The sequence below is a fragment of the Engraulis encrasicolus genome, chromosome 14, assembly GCF_034702125.1.
Source record: "Engraulis encrasicolus isolate BLACKSEA-1 chromosome 14, IST_EnEncr_1.0, whole genome shotgun sequence".
Taxonomy (NCBI): domain Eukaryota; kingdom Metazoa; phylum Chordata; class Actinopteri; order Clupeiformes; family Engraulidae; genus Engraulis; species Engraulis encrasicolus.
In genome coordinates, this window is record NC_085870.1 from 47,991,228 (window position 1) to 48,013,727 (window position 22,500).

Below are 22,500 nucleotides of genomic sequence, written 5' to 3' on the forward strand. Positions count from 1 at the left end.
CTCGCTCTCCAGGTGACCAGTAAGTTTGAGCTCTACACCTGCTTCAGTCCCCTGGTGACCAAGGCATCCTCTATAAATGCCATCACTAAGCTTCTGCGCTGGATAAAGCGCGAGGAGGAGCGGCTCTTCATCCGCTACCCCCCCAAGTACTCCACCACCCCCCACCCCAGCCGCTCACGCAAGGCCCCCGATCACCACGACAATGCCACCGACAACGGCTTCCTCGCCCTGCTCTAGCTCTCTCCCTCTCCGGTGCCGCCCTGGTGGAGATGGAAGGGGTGGGGCACCCTAGAGACTGGAGGGCGTATGCACAGTCGGTCTACAAACAGCTGCCCCGCTGGCTATTCGAGCCATGCCTGCAGTTCACCCAGGGGCGCTGTCGAGCGAGCACAGACCATTCGCTTGACAGCGCCCCTAGAGCGCAGTACCACCTGGAAAAGTCACGGGTTTGCACTCTCGTCATATCCATAGAACACTGGATTTTGGTGGAGAGTGTAGCGCACTCTAGAGACTGGAGGACGAAGGGGGTTGCGCACCCTAGAGACTGGATATGTGACGCCCTTCTACTTCCGGACCTTACTTTTTTTCTTTTTTTTTGACTCTCCAAGCCCCATGAGGCGACTGGAAAGGGTGGAGACTTAGGTACCCCATTGCTGGACACGGGGGGGTGGCGCAACCTAGTGCCTGGAGGGGTTATTACAGAAAGGGGTTTGTGCATCCCAAGTGGTCGGATATTGAAGGAGACTTGAGTGACCTGTAGGCATGAGCTGTGACCAGTAACTTTGACCTCTGACCTTTTGACTCCTGATCTGATCATCTCATGAGCCCTAGTGAGCGGGGTGGGTATTGCAGGAGGACCAGTGACCCTTAGGTGTGGGACCCGTCCCGCCCCTCCCTCTCTCCTCCTCTTTGTGGGGTTCTGTATTTCCCGGGGTACCCAGAGACTCTCCGTTGTTTGACCTTTGAACTTCCACTCTACTGTGCAGGGCTTAGGTCTGGATCCGCAGACTTCTCACTCTACTTTCCTCTCAGTTTTCATCTTCTCATCTCATGTCTTCCTCTATCTCCCTCTCCCTCTCTCTATATGTCTCTCTCTCTCTCTCTCATTTCATCTCATGTCTTCCTCTATCTCGCGCTCTCCCTATCTCACTCTATCCATTTCTATCTTTCTCTGTCTCTGTCCCTCTCTCTCTCTTTCATCCGCTTCTCTGTTCATTACCATCTTTCCTTTTTCGGAAAAGGAGAGGAGTGTGTGAGCTGTGTCTTAGAAAGAGTGTGATCTCTGAAGGCGAAGAAGAAGAGGAGTGTCTTAATAAGAGAGAGAACTGTGGTGAAGGAGAAGAAGAAGAAGGAGGAGGAAGCAGAGATGTTTTACCAGAGAAGGAGAGAGTGACATTGTGGGGCAGTGGTTTTTATCCTGACGTTTGGCCTCCCTCCAGCAGGGGAGCTGTGTAATATATAATGTTTGTAAAATATGATCATGTGTTGAGGATGGTTTAGCTCTTTTAAAGGCCTCCTAACCCCCTCATCTCCCCCTGATTGACTGCGTGGGCCTGGGGGGTGTTGGTGGAGAGGTTGGGTAGGGGGCATGTTTGTGGGGTGGGGGTAAAATTAGTTGATGTGATGGCACTGCCTAGACTCAATGACTACCTGCTCTAGCTGGTTACCCTGGACACCTCTGGGGTATTCCAAGAACATCACTAAGTGATGAACCTGGCTTAGTTAACCTACAGGAAGTGCTAAACCTGCTAATAGATATACCTGCGGGCATCACCTAGTGATGAAAATGAGGACTCCAGCCTCCTCTCTGAGATGACTTACCACTACCACTTAACTTAACCTGGTAGAATTGGGACTCTATGCATCATTCCTAAGCTTGCAGGTGCATCACAGTGGGACAAACAGCACTGAAAAGTAGAGGCTGGAGCACACCCAACTCGGGTAGATAAAACTAGGCTGCAGTGTGCTCCAGTCTCTACGGCTAAATCTCAAATGGCGCACTTGTGCACTTCGGGCACTATGTTTCAGTGCGTAACTAATACGGCATACACACTAAAACATGAACACTACAGTGCACAAGTGCACCATTTGAGATTCAGCCCACTTTTCGGTCAACCTAACCTGGTTCACTACTGAACCAGTTTCTTGGAATACCTGTGCTTGATTTTAACGATGCTAGGCTAGCTCTGCTCTCCAGCAACACTATGGCTGCATGCCGTGTCTTGGCACACGGGGGCAACTCTCACTCACAGCTAGCACCGATTCACCCATTCTGTGTGACTGTATGGCGTGTGTGAGATGTGTACTAAGGAATTGTGTGCCGTGTGTGTGTGTGACAGGTCTACTATGTAAGATGTGTGTGTGTGAGAGAGAGATAGATGGAGAGATGGAGGTGTTCGAGGTGATTGTGTGTATATGAGAGAGAGGTGTCTGTGTGTCTGTGTGTCTCTGTGTGTTTCAGAGAGAGGTGTAATAGGTGATTGAATGCTACTGTAATAAATCTCCCAGGATGTCTACTAATGTGTCGTCTTCTCTCTGAGCAAGCTCTATATAGAGGGGGGGAAACCTTATTCATTTGAGGGGCCACTTCAAATTTTGTGAAGTCCTCCAAGGGCCGTACTATGAGCACAAACCATGATTTCCGCCTGCTCTTTTTTACGCTAGGGACACATGCAGCCATGATGCAGGTAAAACGAGCGAAGCAAAGAGAGGTGAAATTCAGTGTTCCATTCTTGACAGCTCAACCGTCATCAGTTGGTCGCGACAAATCAAATGGAATGAAACGTTTGTGCTGTTGATTTGATTGGCCGCTGCAGGTGAAATTTGCTCCTATTTTGCATGAATATTGCTTGGTCGAATAATCTCGATTTGCTTCCCTCCTGTTAGCATGCCCTCGCCTCCTTCATAGGAATGAATGGCAAAGTTTCCCTAGAGTTAGGCCTACAGTATATTCAAGGTGGCCACCTTTACAACAGACCCCACCTTCAATAGGCCACCCACAGCACTGCAGGCATACACAGTGTCACTAGCTCATCCCACTATGGCAGGCCAATAATTATTACATCACACTTAGCTGATGCTTGTTGATCCAAAGCGATTTACTGTTATGTAGACCTAGAGGATATTGGTTACACAGGTCATCCTAACCCCTTCCTGCACCTCCATCCATGGCTGAAGTGTCCTTAAAGTGATACTGTCCCATTTTTGGAAATAAGCTTATTTTACACCTCTCCTAGAGTTAAGTGATTGAGTTTTACCTTTCTCCTGTACTTTCAACCACTCTCTGAGTATGGCTAGCAGTTAACATTGAGTCCTATGAGACCAATTAGCTCTACTAACTACTACTCACTGCTCTAGGCCAGTGGTTCCCAACCTTTTTCTTCAGGGACCCATATTTTTACCATTGTAAGCTTTGGTGACCGAATCGTGCGAGAGAGAGTCACATGATACTCTGTTTCCTGCGAAAACTCATTGGTTATCATTTTATTCCTCAATTTGTCTTCGGTCAAATATAGAATATTAGTTTAATGCATCACTTACATTTTGTTGCTTCTATGCATATATTAGTTTAAATGCTTTGTCATTTATTCAACGTGGGCTATATATGGTATTGAAATTAAACCCCTTAAAATCAAGAGGGCTTTGCGACCCACTGTGGATCTTTGGCGACCCATAGGTTGGGTCCCGACCCATAGGTTGGAAATTAGAGCCTCCAGACTTGTGAGATAGTCTGGTGTTAACAAGGCAACAGCTTTTTGGGGAGGCTTTTCCGCATTCAACATCCCGATTGCATATGAGAAAATTACCTTTGAATTGTGCTTTTGAGAGATATAGATGTAAACTTCTATCATAAATAACGTGCTGCCTGACATCACGAGGGCACAAGCAAAAAGAGAACTGGAGGTACTAGGTTGCACCCCTGGATACAGTGATGAGCGACCTGCATTCAGAAGCTACAATCCAGTGCCACATATTCCGCATGACCTGGTTTTACATAACTAGATCATTTGGTTTGGAATATGCGTCACTGGACTAGCTGCTAGACATAACTAGATTAAGCTACTAATGGTCTGTTAAAAAAAGGGAAATATTGGAACGATTCCAATTCTTTCTGTGATCAGTGATCGGCAGATCATGATTTTGGTGATCTGTAATCTGTGATTGGGCCAGAAAAATCTGATCGGAGCATCTCTATGACAAAAACAAACTAGAAATGCACTCGGATAGTGCAAACCTCCTCCAAGGAAGCTGTTTGATAGAACATTTGACTATGTCACACCCTATTTTTTCCAAAGTCTTTCTGCCTTGTTTTTTTTGTGGAGTTAGAAACTGGAATGTCAAAATTCTGCCCTATCCTGCAATGATGAAGAATCTTTTTTTTTAAATCCTGGATCCAGATCAAAACGAAAATGTAACCACTTGTTCCTTTTGAAATTTCCAACGACTATACGTAACAACATTTCATCGAAATCCATGCATTGAGTTATCCTGACAGACAAACAAACAGACCAATGTGCCCATGAACAACCTCCTTGGCGAAGGTAATAGTAATAACGAGTCGACACATGAGTTTATGGTAAGGTAAGCCCCCCATCACCACCGCTTTATTTCTCATCGTGATAAAATACTGCTGAAGCTGTACTGTACACTGCCAGACCTGCCTGTCTGTCCTCAGAAGCAATCAAGAGAGGCTGAATAGAGGAGAAAACTCTGTTCGAGGGAACCTCTGGGTTTCTGTGTGTGTGTGTGTGTGTGTGTTAGGGTTTGGGGTAGGGGGCTTTACTGAGGACAGTGCTTCACTGCTTTTAAAACTTGACAAAAAAACAAACAAACAAAAAAAACCTGTCACAGACTGCGTTCCTCTCTAGTACTATATTCTCTCTCTTGTTAAATAACACGTCGGCTGGCCGGGCCGTCGAGCCAGGTCATCCAGGGATGGGCCGCACACCATATATTTATATAAATACCAATAAAATAGCACAGGGATTCATTTACAATGGCTTGATTTAAAATACACATGTACAGGTGTGCACTGCTGCTCTGGATACATGCAGGACTGTCGTATTTCTATAGAAATGTACTCGTACAGTAGGCCTACACACCTCACACACATTACAAACACCGTCTCCACAGTCCTCCTTTAACAGACTTGAGGTCCAGTTCTCCACTCCTGTACAGAGTTAGGTCCAGTCCTTTAAGCCCTCTACAGACTTTAGGTCTATCTAGTCCTCACGTCTAGCGCTTGTATGATGGCGAGTGAGATGAGGAGGATGAAGGTGAACTTTGCGGGAAAACAGCAGACGTACAGAACAAGTGTGTATTCAGGACTATGCCCTTGAAACACACACACAGGGAACGGGCACACTCAGGTCCAGGAGTGTGTGTGTGTGTGGGTGGGTGGAATGAATCACTATTCAGGTCCAAGACTGTACTGTTCAGTACCTTTTGAAGGGAGATCCATCTGCAACTTCAGTACTCGTCGCTGGCTTTTCATCCTTGGTAACTGTAGAGGTCATTAACTGTAATAAGGTCATTAATTGTAAAATGTTTGTTAACATCCTCTTAAGGTCATTAACGAGGTCGTTAAGGTAAGGTCCTCGTTTAGAGGCGGTTCCCCCTGCAGTATTGGAGCTGAAGGTCTGGTGTGGTGTGGTCTTGAGGACAATCACAGAGAGACACTTTGTGTCAACATAACTCATTACCATCAGCAGTATCTGTACATCCATGAAAACGACAATAATTATAATTATAAAACAATGTAGGAAACAATAATAGTTTAACATGAAGACAACCATGACGATGACTATTACCTTCTAAATCCCACTCAGGAGCTGCCCCTTTACATTACTAGTACCCATCATATGTACCTGATATTCATCTGCCGCCAGGGCTCGAAATTAATCTTTTTCATCACCAGCCAAAACTCACACTCACTAATGGGGTGAAAGTGGCTAGTAAGTCTTTTCTACCAGCCAAACTGAATTTTCACCAGCATTTAGAGCAATGGAGACGACCGATTATTTGGTTCCAGTGAGCCCATGTCCTCTATACGTTAATAGAACCATTCTGGTGGGAAACAAACCAAGGAAATTCTACAAAACCTTTCTATGGAACTATAGCACCATAGAACCTAGAGGGGACTTGAGTGACAGTTCTGCAGTCCAGTTCCAAAAATTCTCTGCTGTGGTCCGGTTCCAACGAGTTCTTGGTTGGAACTTCATGGTTATTCAGAACCGGTTCTCCTCTGGGTCTCTCCTTGTGGTTTGGGTCCTTCAGCTTATTTCATCCATTCATAGCTTCACACACTCATTAATTTCTATTCATTCATTAGATTCCTTCCTTCCTTCATTCATTCTTTCATTCATTCATTTGTTCACTTCTCCAAAGCGTTACTCACTCATTTACTCCTTCATTCATAGCTTGACTCGTGCATTCTCTCTCTCTCCCTATTCCAGTGCTATTCTTGTTAACATAAATCATGACTACATATCCAGTGCTACACACAAACCCATTCAAACCCATTCAGAACCACCCCCCACCCACCAAGCCACCCCACACACACACACACACACACACGTCTGCACATTTGCTACATACAAATATTCAGGTGCTGATTAACACACACACACACACACCTTGCTGCACATTTACATTATTCCGCTCTCCATCCCAGCTTTTGGTTGCCATGGAGATGGTCCACTGACGCATTCTTACTGCCAGTGACTCTTTCTCTCTCTCTCTCTCTCTCTCTCTCTCTCTCTCTCTCTCTCTCACTCTAACACACACACACACACACACACACACACACACACACACACACACACACACACACACACACACAAACTCTAGTGGCTTTGCCTCCTCAATAAGAACAATGACGGGATGGGCGACGTCCATTAGTGTGTGTGTGTGTGTCAGGTGTCACAGGCTTGGATGCCACACACATTCAGATACACAGAGCCTAAAAGAAGTCTTCTTTGTCTCCTAATACATCTTGCAGGGGTGTGATGGCGCGTGTGTATGCAGTCTAGGCAAACACACACACACACACGTGCGGTTTGTATGAACTCGTATGTATGAACGTATTCATACCTCCGCATACGTGCTGTAAGTGTGTGATGGCTCGTGTGTATGCTCACATACACACACAAAAACGGAGTCTAAATTAAGTCCTCGGCCTCTCCCCTGACGTGCTGCAAATGTGTGATGGCACGTGCGTATGCCGTCTGGACCGACTTGCGCACGTTGGGTTTCTTTCCCTCCACCAGCAACTGCTGATCCAACTGGTCGTCCGCTCCCAGATGCTGTAGCTTGTCACGCGGTAACCACTGCCTGAGGGGTCAGAGGGCAAAGGGCAGGCAGGGGTCAGTTAGGGGTCAAGGTTAAAGGTTTCAAAATAAAGACGTTGTTTACACACACTATATAGTTGGGTCATTTATAGAAGTTCCGTGACCGTGGAGAGGAAAGGTTCGTTTCTCACTGGATTTGTCATCTATAAAGGTTAAATAAAAAAATGAGCCGGGGTGCCCCTCACAAAAATGTGGGGAAATTTAGGTAGAGCCCTATATCCAAAATGACTGCTGCCAGCCAAGCTGGAAATGTACTTTTTAATGGTTTTGCCCACAGTGCTAAATAATACATGGTTTCTGAGACTATTTGGGTCAAGAAATTCACAAATGATGTAGATTGATTGATTTGACCTATTTTTGACCTTCAAATTCAAGATGGCTGCCACTTTTAGCTCTTTGGCTCCTTAATATTATGCTCAAATGAAAGGTCTGCTCATACTGAGTTCAGTTATGGACAGTAAAATTACAAGTAGGCTATGCAGAAGTCATCTGAAAGATCAAGGTTTGTGGTTGATGAGAATTAAACTGCTGATTAAAGTCGGGTCATAATGTGAGGTTCCGTGACCATCCTCTGGCAAGGACGATTTGTTGACTGATTTGACCTCTATGGACCCTTTAGAAAAGATTTAGCCCCCATGTCCCTCCCAGAAATCCCGCCATTTTTTGCTAGAGAGGCAAATTCAAAATGGCGTCCGGCGCCATCTCTAAGAAATAACTTTTAATCTGAATGACCTAGAATCATGTACGAAGACACTTTTCATCAAGTCAACCATGAAGATTCCAAATCTGACATCATTTTGATAATACAACTCTGTTTTGATCATGAAATTCAAGATGGCTGCCATCTTGAACAGTCGTTTTCAACCTTTTTTGGCCGCGACCCCCCAAAACTGGACTGGGGGCCCCCAATTTGTGTAGCTCCATTCCTCATACATAGATATTGAGAAAATCGCTGATCTACAAGCACACAATACCTCACATTATGAGGCGTAGTGGGCTTGTAGGTGGGCGATTTTCACAATGTTTGGATTTTTAAATATTATTTGACAATTTGGCCAATGTTTTAGCATTGTTTGTTGATAGCTTTAGATGCAGTGATGGTATTTTACTTTGAGAGTCCTTACATTATCCCCCCCATAAATAAATAGGGTCTCGATCCACAGGTTGAGAGCCACTGCTATAGTCGAAAACTTGAACTCAAGGCAAGAGCTGCTGAAATGGAAAGAAGTTCTCTCAAAGCAGCCATCAACCTGGTTGAAGACAGTCAAACTTGTGAAGCTCTCCGAGCTGCTAGAAGAATGTGCTGTTGAGGGAATGTGTGGCCTTATTCAACCCCATTGGCATATAGAGGAAGACGCAGAAGAGCAAGCTCATCCAGAAATCTCCCTCCAACATATTGTGATTGAAGAACCATATGATTCTCTAATTAACATGGGCATGATCTGGAGGATGGCAACTCCATCAGTAGAAGATTGGCAGTCACAGGACGCCACACCATACACTTAGTTGGTCCTTGCCTGCCAGTGTGGAGTGGCGCACTAGGTACGCCAAGTAGTTGTCAAGAAGGCAGTGTTGGCGTAGGCTAAGCTGTTTGCATCTGAAGGGAGACGGATAAAAGACTCCCTTCATGGTCTTCCACTTGGAAGCACAGGCTTCAGCCATGGTGCTACTCTTCTCATGTGCATAGATCACCTGTCTCGTGAACACAAACAGCTTTTCTCAGATGACACTGCCATTGTGGGATGTATTTAAGATGGGCAGGAGGGGGAGTACAGGGGACTGTTGGAGAACTTTGTTAAATGGTGCAGGACCAACCAGTTGCAGTTGAACACCACCAAAACCAAGGAAATGGTGGTTGATTTCTGGTGGTCTACCCCACCCCTTGTGCCTGTATCTTTTGATAGGGAGACAGTGGGAAACAGTCGGGCACCAACAAATACCTGGGGGTACATCTGAAAAGTAAATTAGATTGGTCAGTAAATTCACACGCAGTCTAGAAGAAAGGGCAGAGTAGGCTCTATTTTCTGAGGAAGCTGTGATAATTTATGTCTGCAACACCCTCCTGCAGATTTCCTACCAGTCTGTCATGGCTAGTGTGCTTTCCTATGCTGTGGCATGCTGGGGCGTGAGCAGTAGGAAGAGAGATGCTGGACGCCTGGACAAGCTGATGAGGAAAGCGGGATCTGTTGTTGGCACCGAACTGGAGGCTCTCAGTACCACAGCTGAGAAGAGGACACTGAGCAGACTGGACTCTGTAGTGGACAATTACCATCACCCCTTGCACTCAGTCTTTGCTAACCAGAGAAGTCTGTTCAGCCACAGATTGCGTGTCATCTCCTGCAAAAGATGCTCCTTGTGCAGGTCTTGCTCATCATCTTCTGTTGAGTATGTTGTATCGCAGGGATCATTGACACTGATTACACGGTGAGAATGAGAATAGCGGGCAAGGATGATGGATGACACCTTCCCAACCACTTGTATGACGTGCCGTCCTGTGTCCAATGGAGTTGCCGTCCTCCAGGTCATGCCCATGTCAATTAGAGCAACATGGGGTTCTTTAATCGCAATAGGTTGGACGGAGATCTTCTGGATGAGCTTGCCCCCTTGCATCTTCCTGTATATGCCATTGGGGTTGAATAGGGTGAATAAGGCCACACATTCCTCAACAACATGGTGTTCTTGCAGCTCAGGGAGCTCAAGTTGACTGTCTTGAACCAGGCTTATCACTACTTTTGGGAGCACTTCTGTCCATTTCAGCAGCTCTTGTTTTGAGTCCTTCAACGAGCTCCTTTATGCAAGAATGCTTAGAAAATGTCAAAAGTTCTATGTACTAGATCAGTGGTTCTCAACCTGTGGGTTGAGATCCCCTTTTTGGGGGTTGGGGTGTCAATGTAAGGACTCTCAATTTAAAAGACCATCACAGCATCCAGAATAACCATCAAACAATTCTAAAACATTGGCCAACTTGTCAAATAATAGGCTATCAAAAGAGTCAAACATTGTGAAAATAGCCCATCTACAAGCCCACTACGCCTCATAATGTGAGGCATTGTGCGCTTGTAGATCAGATATTTTCTCAATATCTATATATGAGAAATTGCATAACTTGAATTGGGGGGTCCCCAGTCCAAATATGACTGTTTTGGGGGGTCACGGCTTAAAAAGGTTGAAAACGACTGTTCTAGATGGCAGCCATCTTGAATTTCACGGTCAAAACAAAGTTGTATTATCAAAATGATGTCAGATTTGGAATCCTCATGGTTGACTTGTATGAAAAAGTGTCTTCATACATGATTCTATGTCATTCAGATCAAAAGTCAAAGTGGCGCCGGACGGCGGACGCCATTTTGAATTCGCCTCTCTAGCAAAAAATGCTGGGATTTTTGGCAGGGACATGGGGGTTAAGTCTTTTCTAGAGGTCAAATCAATCATCAAAACATCCTTGCCAGAGGATTGACATTTAAAGAGCCAAAAGTGGCAGCCATCTTGAATTTGAAGGTCAAAAATAGGTCAAATCAATCAATCTACATCATTTGTGAATTTCTTGACCCAAATAGTCTCAGAAACCATGTATTATGCAGCACTGTGGGCAAAACCATTAAGAAGTACATTTCCTTGGCTGGCAGCAGCCATTTTGGATATAGGGCTCTACCTAAATTTCCCCACATTTTTGTGAGGGGCACCCCGGCTCATTTTTTAATTTAACCTTTATAGATGACAAATCCAGTGAGAAACGAACCTTTCCTCTCCACGGTCACGGAACTTATATATATGACCCAACTAATACATTTCAAAACTCTGGTTTAAAAAAAATATCCCATTTAGAGAGCTAAGACGCACCTGTCACAATGCCTGAGGGGTCAAAGGGCAGGGGTCAGTTAGAGGTCAGGGTTACAGGGCAAAGGTGTCAATTAAAGAATTACTGTACCATTTCTGCTCTTCTCCCATTTAAGCTCATTTTACACCTCAACTTCAGTTAAAAATAAATAAATAATTGAGTTGTATCTTTCTACTGTACTTCAAGCCGTTTTCTTCACTCGCCAACACTCACACCCACACAGACACACTCTGTCTTCCTCTCCTCACCATGTCTCTTGGTGGCCAAGAACAGTACGGTGAATACTTTCTCATTTACATCCTTCAACCACTCTCTCTCTCTCTCTCTCTCTCTCTCTCTCTCTCTCTCTCTCTCTCTCTCTCTCTCTCTCTCTCTCTCTCTCTCTCCATCTCTCTTGCTGTTCCTCTGGGTGTCAAAGAGCAGTACTAGGGCACTCTCTCTCTCAATTTCTGCCTCATCTCTCTCTTCCTCTCCTCACCATGCCCTCTTCGTGTCGAAGAATAATACTAGGAAGAGTTTCTCCTGCGCCTTTTCCAACCACACACACACACACTCCTCACCATGTCCTCTTGGTATCGAAGAAAAGCACTAGGAAGAGTTTGTCCTCTGCCTCCTCCTGTCTCCTCCTGCCAAGTGTCAGCACCTCCCGGGGGGGTACGGGGATCGGCACCCCGTTATGATACACCCCCTCAACAGGCATCTCGGGGTCCACCATCTACACACACACACACACACACACACACACACACACACACACACACACATAGACAGAGAGACACACGCACGCACAGCACACTAGTGGTAAGGTGTATGTAGAAACCGGTGCCCCGTGTGGGGAAAGTCCAGTTTCTGCTTTCACATGACACCACTACCTGGTTTTGTGGCCCAGAAATAACTCGACAATACTAACTCTGTAAATTCCCAAAGTTTCACATTCAAAAACAATCCAGTTCAAGTGTGTGTGTGTGTGTGTGTGTGTGTGTGTGTGTGTGTGTGTGTGTGTGTGTGTGTGTGTGTGTGTCACCATAGTGAGGTAGGAGGGGTATCCTGTGTGTGTGTGTGTTTGTGTGTTCACCATGGTGGGGTATGAAGGGTAGCCTCTGTGTGTGTGTGTGTGTGTGTGTGTGTGTGTGTGTGTGTGTGTGTGTGTGTGTGTGTGTGTGTGTGTGTGTGTGTGTGTGTGTGTGTGTGTGTGTGTGTGTGTGTGTGTGTGTGTGTGTGTGTATTCACCATAGCTGGGTATGAGGGGTAGCCTCTGCATTTGGCCCAGACCAAGTCAAGAGGAACAAGCTCCTCCCACTCCTCCTCAGGGCCCTCTTGGAGACTCTCACCTGCGGAAACACACACACACACACACACACACACACACACACACACACACACACACACACACACACACACACACACACACACAATCTCTTTTAGCAATCAATCACCTGAAGAAGGGGGATATACAAACCTTGTCTCTTTTACTTCTTACAGCATGGGTGGGAAACCTTTTTCATTTGAGGGGTCACTTCAAATTTTAAGAACTCCTCCAAGGGCTGTACTATCAACACAAACCAGGATTTCCCTTTACACTTTAGGCCTATGTTGTATCAGAACCCACCTTCACTAGGTCCCCACAAAATATAACTTAATTGCATGGCAAATGTAAAATATAAGATTTCTTTACAAAACGTCATATTTCATGTGAAACTGCATAGCATAAAAATTATGTCGGGGGCTGGATAAGACAGCCTCAAGGGCCATACACGGCTCTAAAAACAGGTTCGCCACTGTCTTACTCTCATTTCCTGGTGTGTGGTGTTCAGCTTGGTTGTGAGTGCACATCTCACATCCCTCAGGTGCAGCAGGACCAAATTAGCATTCAACAAGAACAGGGTGTCTACAGATGTTTGAAGTTCATTATTTCTTCAAGTTATATCAAATCTTCAAATTTCTTTTTTTCAGACATGATAAAGTTTTTTTTCATCTTTTACCTGACACGTTTCAACGGTGAAACTTCTGTCATCATCATAGAGTAAAACATTAAAAAACTTCTACATGTCTGAAACAAAATAAACTTGAAGATTTGAGGGAGTCTACAGGTTTGATCAAGAAATGTAAGAAAATTAAGATATCATATACGCAAAAATATGCAAGCGATACTATGCAGGTTCTATAATTGTGGCTACCGAACTATTTCCACCAAGGGTGCAAATAGCAACAATGATTATTCACACCCGGGTGCAAATAGCAAAAAATGGCTTTTCACACCCGGGTGCAAATAGCAAAAAATGGCTTTTCACACCGGGGTGTAAATAGCATCAATGACTATTCACATCCGGATGTAAATAGGAACAATGACTATTCACACACGGGTGGAAATAGCAACAATGACTATTTACACCGGGCGCAAATAGCAACAATGACTATTCACACCCAGGTGCAAATAGCAACAATGACTATTCACACATTTAATTTTGTATACTAAAGGGGACATTGACAGGCTCATGATGAGGTCAAGGGGACTTTGGCAGGCTAACGATGAGGTCAATGGGGCATTTGTTCAAAAAAGGTTGAGAGCCACTAATATAGATCCACGTACATGTAGTCACTTTACAATGGTAAGACTCACCAAGGCCTTCATCAGATCAAAACATTTTTTACAGACTTTGGCTTATGCATAGTCTATTCTTCATAGTTATTCAATAATACTGCCCTACAAAGGTAAAGTGCAGTAACTACATTTTTTCGTCAACATTGAGTTTAGACTGAAAATAGTCTCCATTACACCTCTTTTATCTTGTGACAAAGCCTTATGGTCCACATGTGTCACATTTTAGAGATATTGTGATGTTCATTTTCCAGGAACTACAATATCAAACCTAATACCAAGGCTGTGAAGGTTTTTTTTCGGTTTCAATATTGGAGTAGTTAATGCACTTTGCCTTTGTAGGTCAGAGCACACCACTGGTGACCACAGCAAGTGAAATATTGTTGCTTGGAATTGCAACATTAATCCTGAGCATAGCCCAGTAAAGCAGACTAGTTTGACTGGTTTCTATGTTGCCATGCATTTTATTAGCTGACGCCCTGCTTTGCAAGCCCCATGTAAACTCCCATTTGAAAACCAAAACATGAAACCAGTCTGACTTCCCCTGAGCAAAACACCACACACACACACACACACACACACACACACACACACACACACACACACACACACACACACACACACACACACACACACACACAACCAAAAGTTGTGCAGAGTACAGATGGCACACACACCAGTGATGGCACACTTCCCCTGGACACACACCAGGAGCATCACTCTCACACACACACGCACGTGCCAGGAGCATCACACACACCAGGGCCAACACACACACACACACACACACACACACACACACACACACACACACACACACACACGCCTAAGTGCATCTCACCTGTACCAGAGTTTCCAACACACACAAGCATGCATGCACAAATGCACACAGGTACGCACATACACACCCCCCTCAGTGCTACTCACCTGTGCCGGAGTCTCCGTTCTCCAGCTGGACTGTGGGAGTTTTGGGGATGACGATCGGCTCCTGAGGCCTTACTTTGCTGCGCTTAGGAGGGGGACAGCTGCACACACACACACACACACACACACAAAGGAAGTGAGCGGTTAGACACATGGCAGATCTGGTGAAGTGAAAGTGCTCAAGTTGGCATTGGGTGAGAAACAGACACTGCTCTTTTCTGCTGTGTGTGTGTGTGTGTGTGTGTGTGTGTGTGTGTGTGTGTGTGTGTGTGTGTGTGTGTGTGTGTGTGTGTGTGTGTGTGTGTGTGTGTGTGTGTGTGTGTGTGTGTGTTCACCTGTGTTCTTCATGGTGTGTGTCGGTGCCAGAGTCAGGTGAATCATCTCTGTGCCTCTTACAGCCATTGGTCAAACCTGCAGAGAGGAAACACACACACACACAAACACACACACACACACACACACACACACACACACACACACACAGACACACACACACACACACACACACACACACACACACACACACACACACACACACACACACACACACACACACACACACACAACTCTTGAATTAACTGCAGAGAGGACACACACACATACACACGACACCTGAAAACACATAACCATCACCCTCAATTACCTACACACACATTACATTAGACTTAGCTGGCGCAGCTTCTATCCAAAGACTCTTGCCATTAATTACAGGGTATTGGTTACAGTCCTTGGATCAGTGTGGGGTTAGGTACCTTGCTCAAGGGCACCTCGGCCATTGAATGCGGTAGGGAGTGGAAGGGTGGGATTCGAACCTCAAACCCTCTGATGTAAAGCCCCTCTCATTAACCACAAAGGCCATGGCCTTGGTCACAGATAAATAAAATGTATATATATATTTTTTGACAGCAGGGACACTTAATTGTTTTCACCACGGAGACAGGGCGTCAGCAAAGCAAGAGGTCACAAGAACAAGGTGAGGACGGGAGGGAGGACAATGAAATTCACATCACAGTAACATGTCTGGGTTTCCACATGCCAATATATGGTCGCCTAGCTCCCTTGCATGTCAGTCATCTTGCTTTGCTTTACTTACCACTATGTTTGGCAGGTGCATGTTTGTCTGAGGGGGTCTTGAGAGTGTCCGATGTTCCTGTGTGTTTTTCCGACCCTGGCCTGTTTTTGTCCGACGTTCCCGTGTGTTTGTCCGATGTTGGTGTGTGTTTTTCCAATTTTGCTGTATGTTTTTCCGATTTGGATGTGTCTTTTTCCGACACTGGTGTGATTTTGTCCGACGTTCCCGTGTGTTTGTCCGACTTTCCCGTGTGTTTGTCCGATGTTGCTGTGTGTTTTTCTGATTTTGCTGTGTGTTTTTCTGATGTTGCTGTGTGTTTTTCCGATTTGGCTGGGTGTTTTTCCGATTTGACTGGGTGTTTTTCTGACTTGGCTGCGTGTTTTTCCGACACTGGTGTGTTTTTATCTGACTTTTCTGTGTGTTTATCTGATTTTGATACTGTTTGTTTGTCTGAGTTGGCCGTGTGCGTGTCCGAACTGGATGTGTGTTTCTCCGAGGCATGTGTGTGCGTGTCCGAGGTCTGTTTGGGTTTGTGTGTGTCTTTGTTGTATGTGTGCTTGTGTGTGTGTGAGTGCATGTTCAGGATGTCGCAGAAGAAGAGGTTGCTGGGTCCTCGTGAGCGCAGGTGGTGGGGTGAGGTGGGGTACAGACTGTGGGCGGGATTAGGGGCAGGGCTAGGGGCGGAGACAGCTGGTTCCTTCTTCACAGGTGGTTCCGTCTTCACAGGTGGTGCCGTATTGGACGAAGGTTCCGTTTTCGACGAGGGTTCCGTCTTGGATGAGGGTTCCGTTTTCGACGAGGGTTCCGTCTTGGATGAGAGTTCCGTTTTCGACGAGGGTTCCTTCTTGGATGAGGGTCCCGTTTTCGATGAGGGTTCCTTCTTGGATGAGAGTTCCGTTTTCGACGAGGGTTCCTTCTTGGATGAGGGTCCCGTTTTCGATGAGGGTTCCTTCTTGGATGAGGGTCCCGTTTTCGATGAGGGTTCCTTCTTGGATGAGGGTTCCGTTTTCGACGAGGGTTCCTTCTTGGCTGAGGGTCTTGTTTTCGACGAGGGTTCCTTCTTGGATGAGAGTTCCGTTTTCGACGAGGGTTCCATCTTGGATGAGGGTCCCGTTTTCGACGAGGGTTCCTTCTTGGATGAGGGTCCCGTTTTCGACGAGGGTTCCTTCTTGGACGACGGTCCCGTTTTTGACGAGGGTTCCGAGGGAGCACGCTCAGTCCGATCCGGCTGTGGAGGAGTGGTTGGTGGGCTGTCACTCTTCTCAGCCACGCCCCCATTGACAACAGGCTCCACCTTCTTGCCCCGCACGCCATTCTTGGCCTTCTTGAAGAGCACGGAGGTGCGGCGACCCACCCCGATCACCGTGACAACCGGGGGGGAGGGGGGCGAGGGGGAGGGGGAGGGGGGCAGGCCGTTCTCCTTCTGAGCACAAACACAAATTAGAAAAGAGTCAAATTAGAGTAGAATTAGAGTAGGGAAGAGTAGAGTAGAGCAACTTTATTGATCCCTGGTGGGAAATTAAGTCAAGAACTTTACATAAATACACATAATGGCCACATTGACATTTTAAGACACATATAACACAGGTAATAGTCAGGGATGGAAAATAAAAACTACAGAAAGAAATAAAATAAAAAATAAAAAGGCAATTGTGCAAAAACATTCTGTGAGTTGAGGTAGACAAGAGGTCAACATGACCAAGAATGAGTCATGATTAGAATCAAAGTTCGATTCAACTTCACTCCCATTATGTAAGAATACAAAGTCAATACGTTTAGTATCTAATAAGAAGTGCAAATAGCAGAGTTGTAAAGTAGAAGTTCTCCTACAATGTCATTGCAACACTAATAGTATGATATTACATGGTTTCAACTGTTTAATATAACCCCACTAGTGTTGTAATTACATATGGAAGAGTATTCCACTTCTACTGTATACAACGCTGGCAAACAGTAAAAGTGCACATGCACAGGATGGGCAGTGTGCAGACCTATAGATTAAATGCAAGCATTTATAATCAGATGCTCGCTGACACAAATGCTTTTTTTGCTTTTGTCAGAATAATTTGAAGTACAGTATGTTTTATTCTCAGGCTATGTGCAAATATAAAATGCGAAGGAGATTTAGGCTTTATTACTTTAAAATAAAATCATATGCACAATTGTTAATGAATGTCAACTTTGATGAAAAACAATCAAATGTCCTCTATACCTGTGACAGGTTGGTCAGTCCTCCCACCTCCGGCTCTGATTGACTCTCCTCTGCTGTTAGGCCCACCCCTCTCCCTCGGCTGTCCAATGGCCTGCGTCCCCTCCCCCTGCCTCTTGAGCGGCCAGGGGTGCGAGTCCCGGTGCTCTCTGGGCCGAGGGGTAGGGCTAAAGGAGGGGCGTCGCCAGGAAGAGGAGAGGAGGCGGGGCATGATGGGGTAGTGGGTGGGGTCTTAGCCTTTGAGTCTGCAGACAGGAATTAAGACAGCGCCATGAAGAATCAGTATACACACTGCAGACACACCGAGCACTCATACACACACGGCAGATACACACACTCTGCAGACAGGAGGACATAAGACCATTGAGGAAGCACAAAATCACGAAACACACAGACACAGACACAGACACAGACACAGACACAGACACATTTCATTTTACAACCTCAAAGTGGACTAAGGCTAACACTCAAAAAACATGTTTGTGAACAACAAAACATTTTTGTGATGGTGTGAGGTACTGTAACTTGACATAATGGTGATGGTGTGCGTGTGTGTGTGTGTGTGTGTGTGTGTGTGTGTGTGTGTGTGTGTGTGTGTGTGTGTGTGTGTGTGTGTGTGTGTGTGTGTGTGCGTGTGTGTGTGTGTTGCGCTTTCCTCTAACCTGGTGTGTGTGACGTGATGGAGGGATACTCTTCCTCCTTCTTCTTATTCTTCTTGTTTCCTTTCCTCCTCTTCTCCTCTTTCTCCTTCTCTTTCTCCTCCTCCTTTCTGATTTGCGCTGCGGTGTCGTGTGTGTTAGTGAGTGTGTCGGTGTGTGTGTCAGTGTGTGTGCTGGTGTGTGTGTCGGTGGTGTGTGTGTGTGTGCGCTGTGTGCTGATGCGGTGGCGCAGGCTGTTGACTTCCCTCCTCAGCAGCCGAAGGCGTTTGGTGCGCCCCCCACTGGACCTCATGGAAACTACAGCGTCTAGCTGCTCCAACAGAGCTCTCAGCTGCTGATCTGGGGTCAGATGGGAGCGGTTACCAGGCTGGAGCAGGGCATCCACTGGAGAAGAAGGAAAACACACAGGTTATTACACAGGTTAAAACACACAGGTTATTACACCGAGTTCTCATTGCACACACCTACACAGACACACACATCTCAGTTGCTGATAGGGATGTCGTCGTGTCATATGGTGGGGCATTCTAAAGAATCGAAAAGAATCGAATCGCTGGCCCCTGTGCAATGCCCTAGCTCCATAACACAATAGTAGTGGAAAAGTAATTGGAAAAAATCGAATCGAACCGAATCGCATCGTATCGTGGGGAATTCTTAAGTAGGGTCATTTCACGTGAAATCAGACACTTTGGGACCCGACCGACACCGATTTCAATCATACTTGCTGTGCCTGTTTAGTAGCAAGGTAGCACCCCAGAACTGCATTTGTGTGAATCTGACACCAATATTAAGGGAGAAACAGACTAGGAAAGGTTTACATATGAGGGTAGGACACTATACATTCAGTGTAAGTCACAAAAATATGTCTGTGGTGTTATTTGAAAGCTCTTTTCTGGCTCTAAATAAATACCATAGTAATATCACATGACAGCATGTCTATCAGAATATGTGAAGGACGAAGATGGTCCATGAGGATGCAGGAAGTTCAGTTTCACCTCTCCAGTGCTCGGGATACATTCCTCAACACATACTAGCTACTAGTTGACATCATATACAGCTGCAACATACCCTTTGATTCTTGAACACTTAAAAAACATTTACTGAGCTTATTCTTTCAACCCTGCCTTCTCTGAGTGCTGAAAATGGTCTAGCTTCCACTGTGTCCATTGACAATGGGCAGAAGCTGTGACGTTTTTGAGTACCTGGAATAGGGACCGACGAGGGTGCAGAACCCACCGGGAAAATGCCCGCTATGCCAGATGGCCAGTCCAGTCCTGTCCCTGACACTACTCTATTACTACTTTATTGCAACTAATTTAAACCTTTATGTCCCATTATCTCTGAAATGAATAAAGAACCAAACATCCCATTATCAGGTGTTGTTTATGACCTTACAGGCTATTTTTAGACAAGAAACCTGCCATTTGAAAATATATATATTTTTTATATTCATTTTTTTATTTTTCAATGTATCATAATTCATATTCTGAAGGTTGTTGTATTCCATACTATTGGTGTAATTTATAGAGCCAGAGGAGAGCTTTCACACAACACCTCAGACATCTTTTTTGTGACTTACACTGACTGATATAATCAAGGCTGAATGTATAGTGTCCTACCCTCATATGTAAACCTTTCCTAGTCTGTTTCTCCCTTAATATTGGTGTCAGATTCACACAAATGCAGTTCTGGATTGCTACCTTGCTTGTAAACGGGCACAGCAATTATGATTGAAATCGCTGTTGGTCGGGTCCCAAAGTGTCTGATTTCACGTGAAATTACCCAGTATCGAAAAAAATCGAATCCCTAATTTAAGAAATCGATACCGTATCGTATCGTCATGAAGGCTGTGATTTACACCCCTAGTTGCTGATCTGGGGTCAGGTGGGCAAGGCTACCAGGAGGGAAGACGACATCGACTGGAGAGGAGGGGAAAACACACACACACCCACACACACGCACACACACCTAAACCCCCCAAAACATAGACTCTCACATGTGGCCTGAAACCCTGAATCGTGTGTGTGTGTGTGTGTGTGTGTGTGTGTGTGTGTGTGTGTGTGTGTGTGTGTGTGTGTGTGTGTGTGTGTGTGTTTCTCACCCTCTTCCCAGCAGGTGTGTGTGTGTGCGTTGGTGGGCGGGGCTTCTGGCAGGTGCATGCCTGTCTCGGGGTCGATGCCGATGGCAACCGCCTGCCGGTGGGCTTGGCGCAATATGGCTCCTCCCACCTCCCTCAGCTGCAGAGCCGCGCGGTGGAACAGGGTATGGCTGCAGGAGGAACACACACACACACACACACACACACACACACACACACACACACACACACACACACACACACACACACACACACACACACACACACACACACACACACACACACAAACAGACACACACAGTGAATTTGAGTGAAAACTGACAATAAACTATTGTTTGGCATCGCATCGTATCGTATATTATACGTCAGACAAGGTTGTATACACATCACATGCTCATGTAACGGAGGCTAACTAGCAGAGTTATCGTGGAACGCTAGTAAACCTCCCTCCCAAAGCCTCATACAGTGTCGATGCCATTGGACTGGGAGACTGGTCTCTTGGTCCAGCTGTATCGTACTGTGTCTCCTGGACCGTTTTAGTTGACGAGGTCGCACGTTCGCGCCCCGAGGGGGACGAGCAGGTGCAAGATGACCTCCGTCACACAGACAACACAGTGCAGTGAGTGCAGTGAAAGTACAGTGAGTGTGTGGCTGTGGTCATAACACAGATATTTAGACAGCATTGCGCGCACACACACATACACACACACACTCCTCCTGATTGACCTCTGGTTGTAGTGTAGATAGTTAGACACCATCTCTCTCACACACACACACAGACACATACACACAGACACACACCTCACGCGCGTACACACTCCTCCTGACCTGTGGTTGTAGCGCAGGCAGTTAGACACCATCACACACAGACACACACACACACACATCAATGACTACTGTGGTGGTTGTAGCACAGTTAAGACACCATCTCTCTCTCTCTCTCTCTCTCTCTCTCTCTCTCTCTCTCTCACACACACACACGCAAGCAAACACAAACTCCCACCCACCCACACACACACTCCTCCTGACCTGTGGTTGTAGCATAGGCAGTTGTTGAGTATCACGCACACACACACACACACACACACACACACACACACACACACACACACACACACACACACACACACACACACACACTCCTGCTGACCTGTGGTTGTACCGTAGACAGTTGTTGACCATGAGGCTGAAGTCCTCCTCCATCTTGGCTACACCCTCTGCCCCGCCCCCATACGCCTGTGACTCCGCCCTCTCCCGCATGGTGCTGAAGTCCATCGGTGACGACACGACCTCCAGGTAATCCGGCACCTCCAGTAAGAACCAAACACACACAAGCTCATGTTTACAGGGGGAACGCAAACACTGTGACACATATGACATATATTGAATGCACGCTTTGTTAAGTTCGAGAGAAGCGTAATGAAATTTGACATGCCCTAATGACTACCCGCATTCTACTCTCCGCTCAACTGTCATTCGTCAGAATTCAGGGCGAAAAAATATGGCACGCCTATTCACCCACCTGAAGCTTATTCTCCGCTCAGCCCCTTAATTAACTACACAGCATTTATTCTCTGTTCACCTGTCTCCAGTCAGAAATTTGCTTTCTCACTCGCACCCACCACCTCGCCGTTCACCTCCCTTCCGTCACTGTTCGGTCAATTCATCAGGCGTCCTGCCCTAGATTCCTCTCCAGTTCACCTTACTCCTTTGCTCTGCGTAGCAGGGGTATACATGTCCTCAGCCGGTGCA

The 22,500-nt window shown here is 46.0% G+C and overlaps 2 protein-coding genes across 2 annotated transcripts in view; one reads left to right on the forward strand and one right to left on the reverse strand.

Annotated features, from left to right (window-relative positions):
• The window catches only part of mon1bb (MON1 secretory trafficking family member Bb), a 13,428-nt gene extending 12,352 nt beyond the window's left edge, over positions 1-1,076 (forward strand). The window contains exon 11 of the mRNA XM_063216014.1: positions 13-1,076. Coding sequence (XP_063072084.1) covers positions 13-237 — 225 coding nt within the window. The 3' untranslated portion in view covers positions 238-1,076. The remainder of the gene's footprint in view (positions 1-12) is intronic.
• A 5,747-nt stretch (positions 1,077-6,823) lies between these two features.
• brpf3a (bromodomain and PHD finger containing, 3a) overlaps positions 6,824-22,500 on the reverse strand; it is a 26,805-nt gene continuing 11,128 nt past the window's right edge. The window contains exons 8-17 of the mRNA XM_063216015.1: positions 21,899-22,056; positions 20,752-20,918; positions 18,654-19,034; positions 17,995-18,236; positions 15,804-17,205; positions 15,046-15,121; positions 14,714-14,811; positions 12,418-12,518; positions 11,748-11,902; positions 6,824-7,332 (exon numbers count right to left, since the gene is read on the reverse strand). Coding sequence (XP_063072085.1) covers positions 7,161-7,332; positions 11,748-11,902; positions 12,418-12,518; positions 14,714-14,811; positions 15,046-15,121; positions 15,804-17,205; positions 17,995-18,236; positions 18,654-19,034; positions 20,752-20,918; positions 21,899-22,056 — 2,952 coding nt within the window. The 3' untranslated portion in view covers positions 6,824-7,160. The remainder of the gene's footprint in view (positions 7,333-11,747; positions 11,903-12,417; positions 12,519-14,713; positions 14,812-15,045; positions 15,122-15,803; positions 17,206-17,994; positions 18,237-18,653; positions 19,035-20,751; positions 20,919-21,898; positions 22,057-22,500) is intronic.